The sequence below is a fragment of the Hippocampus comes genome, unplaced genomic scaffold (genome assembly GCF_001891065.2).
Source record: "Hippocampus comes isolate QL1 unplaced genomic scaffold, H_comes_QL1_v1.1 scaffold47, whole genome shotgun sequence".
Classification (NCBI taxonomy): Eukaryota; Metazoa; Chordata; class Actinopteri; order Syngnathiformes; family Syngnathidae; genus Hippocampus; species Hippocampus comes.
The window spans coordinates 942,096-948,695 of record NW_017806029.1 but is presented as its reverse complement, the minus strand read 5'-3'; the positions used below and the strand labels follow the sequence as shown (position 1 = coordinate 948,695).

The 6,600-nt window shown below is 42.0% G+C and overlaps 2 protein-coding genes across 2 annotated transcripts in view; both read right to left on the bottom strand.

Moving 5' to 3' along the window:
• Positions 1 to 560: 560 nt before the first annotated feature.
• On the bottom strand, positions 561 to 3,669 carry LOC109529321 (1-phosphatidylinositol 4,5-bisphosphate phosphodiesterase delta-3-A-like). Its single transcript, XM_019892653.1, has 7 exons — positions 3,620 to 3,669; positions 3,391 to 3,544; positions 2,294 to 2,410; positions 1,874 to 2,052; positions 1,568 to 1,703; positions 879 to 1,028; positions 561 to 780 (listed from the first exon to the last, which is right to left on the bottom strand). The coding sequence occupies exons 2-7, from the start codon at positions 3,527 to 3,529 to the stop codon at positions 656 to 658; spliced, it is 846 nt and encodes a 281-aa protein (XP_019748212.1). The 5' UTR covers positions 3,530 to 3,544; positions 3,620 to 3,669; the 3' UTR covers positions 561 to 655.
• A 961-nt stretch (positions 3,670 to 4,630) lies between these two features.
• LOC109529280 (1-phosphatidylinositol 4,5-bisphosphate phosphodiesterase delta-3-A-like) overlaps positions 4,631 to 6,600 on the bottom strand; it is a 13,966-nt gene continuing 11,996 nt past the window's right edge. Inside the window, exons 11-14 of the mRNA XM_019892586.1 lie at positions 6,338 to 6,516; positions 6,032 to 6,167; positions 4,869 to 5,018; positions 4,631 to 4,770 (exon numbers count right to left, since the gene is read on the bottom strand). Coding sequence (XP_019748145.1) covers positions 4,646 to 4,770; positions 4,869 to 5,018; positions 6,032 to 6,167; positions 6,338 to 6,516 — 590 coding nt within the window. The 3' untranslated portion in view covers positions 4,631 to 4,645. The remainder of the gene's footprint in view (positions 4,771 to 4,868; positions 5,019 to 6,031; positions 6,168 to 6,337; positions 6,517 to 6,600) is intronic.

Sequence of the window (6,600 nt, the reverse complement as noted above, 5' to 3'; positions counted from 1 at the left end):
TGACACAGTGAACGGTTGTTGCCCCTTGAATTTTGGTTACAATTCGGGCTTCAAATAGACAGGTATACAATTGGATTTTTTTTTATTTATTTTTTTTTTTATGAACAATCAACACCAAGCGGGACACAAGCGGCACACAATCGTGACGCCGAACGAAATCCATATGATATTTTACAATTTTTTTAAAGAAAAAAAAAATTATCAAAAGTGGGGCGTGCGATATTATTTGGGCTTTACACTGTCAGTGCAGTCAACTCACTGCAGAAGTTCCCTGATTTATCCAATGCTGACCTAAATGACTGATGATAATGAATAGAGGTTTGTTCCTGTATTGGGTGTTTTTATCCCACGAAAAAAAGGAGTTGAACTTAATGGACAATCAGCTCTAATGCACGACCCCCGTTCTGTCCATTAAATCAAGGTTCCAATGTACCACTTTCTATAACTTTTGACCACTTACTGCGCTGCTTCAAAAGCAACGCAACGATTGTTTTGACGCTTCCAAGAGGTACAAATGGAATTAGTCCATTAAATCAAGGTTCCAATGTACCACTTTCTAAAACTGCTTACTGTGCTGCTTCAAAAGCAACGCAACGATTGTTTTGATGCTTCCAAGAGGTACAAATGGAATTATATCTTGTTTGCTTGAGATGCCTTAGCCCTGTGATTTAGATGACTTGGAATGGCTATCCTGACAGTCGATGATCTCGACGTGGATGAAGAGTGAGGAGGGTGAAAGGCTGGAGCCATCCTGCTTGAGCAGTCGGACATGGCGATAACCTGTACAAGCCAAAGTAGTGCATGTTAGGAGAAGCAACCTAAAGTTGTGAGTGCCCATCAATCTGAGCATTCGCACTGCTTTTTCAGTCATACCGTACCTGTGCGGAGACTTGTAAAAGGCAGTGTGTATTGTCCGAGAAAGTCGTTGCTTGAAGTATAGTCGTGATCTTCAACCAAAAAGCGAACAAGAGCCAGGCCAGGAGCATGAATGGTAAAATTAAAGGTGCAGTCCCATTGTGGATTAAAACCTGAAACAACGATAGATGAATGAAAGATGAACTCACTTCCATTGAAACACATTTACTTTACACACTTGAAATCTGCTTCTCATAGGGGACTTTGCTAGACACCTATTCAAAGGCAAACGTTGAGAACCCATTCCTCCGTTATCAGTTCGAGAGTGCCAACCCTCTCATTCACCAGTGAACCACAATGTAAAGGCACCGAAATTTGCTAGACACCTATTCAAAGGCAAACGTTGAGAACCCATTCCTCCGTTATCAGTTCGAGAGTGCCAACCCTCTCATTCACCAGTGAACCACAATGTAAAGGCACCGAAAAAGGGGGAAATATATATCCCCCCTTACACCTGCTTGTTGCCACTCACTTTGGACAACAAGTGGAAGAGTGTCAACTTCTCTCATTATGACTGGTTTGAGAGTTTAGCCAAGAGGATGTCATTAAAAACTCATAAGAGGGCTGACCGGTAACGCCCCGGATCATGTCGATGTAAAGTCTCGTGAGCATATCAACCTATTTCTCACTTGCTTCATGGTAGTGTACATACCATTATTTTGGATGTGATGGGTTTTCTTCTTGTTGTTATCAATCGTAACACCATGTATCTCAACCCAAACATGGGGATCCACAATGGCTGTCGGCTTCTTCTTCTCTTGCTTAGGTAACTGCTGTGCGGAAATAACCTGAAATAACAATTAATAAACAAGTGAATCTATGGAAAAGGGTCGTGATTGTTTGACCCCCTCCTGCCAATCAAACATCGGAAGTAAAGTGGAACAGCAACCGCACTTTGTGATGCACTGTAAAAACGTTTTTTTATTGGAATTCGCAGTTGGTGTGTCAGTTTTCGTACCTTAACAGTGAAAAGAACAGGCGCATGGCCAGGACCGCCACCAACATTCTCTGGATTAAAGGTGGTGTACGGCTGGCACATGAAAGGGGGCTTCAGAATGTAGCCACATTGACCATTCTGCATGAATTTGCCTCGATTTAGATCCATCTGTTCACCAGGAGTTTGGAAATTCAGAGCCACTGGGAGGGGAAAAAAAACCACAACACAACGTTTGATTTCACTGTCAATAACGCAAAAAAAAAAAAAAAAACAACACAACAGCGTTTGATTTCACTGTCAATAACTCGTTTTTGAAACAAGCACTTGGCTGCATGTAATACCCGCCCGAATCAAAAATATTTCATCTACGACGGTGTGATGCGTCATTATCCCGTATGCTTCGTCTTTGTTTTTTATCAATTGAATTTGAAAATGTCTTACCAAGTTGGCAGCCTCCATTCCACATTTCCTGAGGGTTATAGTTGGACGACTGTAGTCGCTGTCCTGAGGGGTAGACCCTGCTAAGATGGTGGCTGTTGTGGCGCACAAAATACATCCCTGGAGGGTAAAAACAAAGAAACCCATCTCGTCGAGCCAGATACGCAGATATGAAAAAATATCGTGCAAAACCGATTTCACGTCACTGCGACAAACCCTCAAAATATGTAAACTACAAACTCCCTTGAATTTTTTTGCATTGCATTATTCACTGTTTTCCATTATCTTTTTCCAATCCAAATAAACATAGTTTATGCCACATTAGCAATATCACGAACCAGTCATTTAGCCAAGCATAAGTTTGACAGATTTTTTTTTTTATTACCTCTAATAACAGCATTAAAAATACAGTAGATCTTGCGAACTTTAAAATGCGTCAGTTTAATTCACAACATGCCATGGACTGGATGCCAGTAAGTCTTTGTAAACCAAGATATGTTATTTTAGCAGCATTTTTTTCCCTAATGGAAGTTTTTCTGTGTGTCACAGAACATGACAATAAACACGTATTTTACTGATTCTATATTGTACTTTATGGTTGATTCTATCTGCCCCCAAAATGAAGTAGAGTGTGTCAAAATAAGCCGTGCAAGTCTATATTTACACGGACCTGCATGTACTATGATTGAGCAAATGGCTCATTCAATGAGATGTGATGCTTTGACCGCAAACACTTGGTGTCATTTTAGCGGATTGCGCAGATTTTGCAAGTATCGCAATGTGGTCGACTAGCAACCGGAAAGTAGCATGCCTCCTTAGCCCAAATGCGGATAAAGCTGATCAGAAAATGCATGGCACACTTTGGTTGTGAAATTAACTTGGAATCCGGAAGTCATCGCTATAGAAAATCTATAGAGGGGTTTGGCATTTTTTGGCATCTCTCACAATGCACTGCCGTCGTACATATTGAAAGGATAGCCACATATTTATGAAAAAATATATTTGGATAGATGATTAGGCAAGATACCCGTTACAAGTCATGTGTGATGATTACGTTTGTAAGCAAGTAGCTTTCAACACATAAACAGTGGATACAATACCTGAGTCTTTGACATGTCTGAGGGCTTCACTTTCAGAAAATGAGGACATGTCACTTGGCGGGGATTTGGCAGCGTGTTGAAAGCTTTTAAAGTGCACACTGCGGGTGTACACGACCAATTCTGACAGCTCTGAACTCATCTGAGGCGCGGCCGGCTAAAGTCACAACAAAAAAAAAACGGTCACTCCCAATGCATCTTCACTCTGACAAAAACAATGACATGTGTAGACCTTGTCATCTTTTTTCCTGTTATGGGTACTGCTCTCAGCTTGGTTGACTTCATCGTTGACGAGCTTGACGTGACTTCCCGCATCGCTGGCTTCTCTTTCTTCCCCTTAACGAGGATTTTACCTTTCAGATCCTGCAAACAGTGCACACGACCACACTTTACCCACATATTACCCAGAGGAAAAATGAGTTCAACCCTTGTGTTAGGTATTATGAATTTGGGGTGTGTTTTATCCAGAATATCTGATTGTATCTCATCACAACTTAATTAGCAATCGATTCAATGCAAATATGCACAATGTGGACCAATTTGACTTGTTAGATAACAGGAGGGTTCAAATAAGAGCAATAGAAAAATACCCGCATTTTTAAAGACTTGTACACACACATTACATCTAAACAGCTTAAAATGCTTTAAAATGCAAGCGCTCTCTAAAGTCTCTGTGTACAGATGTGTGAGTGTGTGCATATATGCATGCACAGTGACACAGTGAACGGTTGTTGCCCCTTGAATTTTGGTTACAATTCGGGCTTCAAATAGACAGGTATACAATTGGATTTTTTTTTATTTATTTTTTTTTTTATGAACAATCAACACCAAGCGGGACACAAGCGGCACACAATCGTGACGCCGAACGAAATCCATATGATATTTTACAATTTTTTTAAAGAAAAAAAAAATTATCAAAAGTGGGGCGTGCGATATTATTTGGGCTTTACACTGTCAGTGCAGTCAACTCACTGCAGAAGTTCCCTGATTTATCCAATGCTGACCTAAATGACTGATGATAATGAATAGAGGTTTGTTCCTGTATTGGGTGTTTTTATCCCACGAAAAAAAGGAGTTGAACTTAATGGACAATCAGCTCTAATGCACGACCCCCGTTCTGTCCATTAAATCAAGGTTCCAATGTACCACTTTCTATAACTTAAAACTGCTTACTGTGCTGCTTCAAAAGCAACGCAACGATTGTTTTGATGCTTCCAAGAGGTACAAATGGAATTGTATCTTGTTTGCTTGAGATGCCTTAGCCCTGTGATTTAGATGACTTGGAATGGCTATCCTGACAGTCGATGATCTCGACATGGATGAAGAGTGAGGAGGGTGAAAGGCTGGAGCCATCCTGCTTGAGCAGTCGGACATGGCGATAACCTGTACAAGCCAAAGTAGTGCATGTTAGGAGAAGCAACCTAAAGTTGTGAGTGCCCATCAATCTGAGCATTCGCACTGCTTTTTCAGTCATACCGTACCTGTGCGGAGACTTGTAAAAGGCAGTGTGTATTGTCCGAGAAAGTCGTTGCTTGAAGTATAGTCGTGATCTTCAACCAAAAAGCGAACAAGAGCCAGGCCAGGAGCATGAATGGTAAAATTAAAGGTGCAGTCCCATTGTGGATTAAAACCTGAAACAACGATAGATGAATGAAAGATGAACTCACTTCCATTTAAACAAATTTACTTTACACACTTGAAATCTGCTTCTCGTAGGGAACTTTGCTAGACGCCTATTCAAAGGCAAACGTTGAGAACCCATTCCTCCATTATCAGTTCTAGAGTGCCAACGCTCTCGTTCACCAGTGAACCACAATGTAAAGGCACCCAACAAGGGGGAAATATATATCCCCCCTTACACCTGCTTGTTGCCACTCACTTTGGACAACAAGTGGAAGAGTGTCAACTTCTCTCATTATGACTGGTTTGAGAGTCCAAGCCATGGGTTAAGGCAAGTACAAGCTCAAGCTCCTTACTGGCCAGAGTTTCCCTCCGTGTCCTTAGTCCTCTGTACCTTCAGTCGCATCCTCAGACCTGAGACACCGGGCAGCTACGCAAAGGTGGAGGAGCTCAGAAAGGTGAGGTGCGGCAAGACCAGAACTCTTGACAGCTGCCCTGGAGCGGGCTGAAGGAAGTGTGGCTGCTAGTATGTACCTATGGCCCCTCCAGCCTTATACCAGTTTTGTCGCTTACTTATTCTAAAACCGTGAAGCGTCTTTGAGTTCTTCAGAAAAGTGCTCGACAATTTCAATGGATGATGATGATGATGATTATTATTATTATGATTAGCAGGGGCCCCAAAATAGAAGCCTGTGGAACACCATGAGAGGCAAAGCAGGACTTAGAGCATCCCAGTCTAACACAAAATGTACTGCCTGCCAATTAGGATCTCTCAACCACTCGAGCTGTACCGCCAATGCCCACCTGGTGGTGTACATGAGCCAACAGAATACCCTGGTCTACCACATCAGGCTGCAGTCAGGTCCAACAAAACAATACACACATAGTCTGCAGTGTTTTTAGCCAAGAGGATGTCATTAAAAACTCATAAGAGGGCTGACCGGTAACGCCCCGGATCATGTCGATGTAAAGTCTCGTGAGCATATCAACCTATTTCTCACTTGCTTCATGGTAGTGTACATACCATTATTTTGGATGTGATGGGTTTTCTTCTTGTTGTTATCAATCGTAACACCATGTATCTCAACCCAAACATGGGGATCCACAATGGCTGTCGGCTTCTTCTTCTCTTGCTTAGGTAACTGCTGTGCGGAAATAACCTGAAATAACAATTAATAAACAAGTGAATCTATGGAAAAGGGTCGTGATTGTTTGACCCCCTCCTGCCAATCAAACATCGGAAGTAAAGTGGAACAGCAACCGCACTTTGTGATGCACTGTAAAAACGTTTTTTTATTGGAATTCGCAGTTGGTGTGTCAGTTTTCGTACCTTAACAGTGAAAAGAACAGGCGCATGGCCAGGACCGCCACCAACATTCTCTGGATTAAAGGTGGTGTACGGCTGGCACATGAAAGGGGGCTTCAGAATGTAGCCACATTGACCATTCTGCATGAATTTGCCTCGATTTAGATCCATCTGTTCACCAGGAGTTTGGAAATTCAGAGCCACTGGGAGGGGAAAAAAAACCACAACACAACGTTTGATTTCACTGTCAATAACGCGTTTTTGAAACAAGCACTTGGCTGCATGTA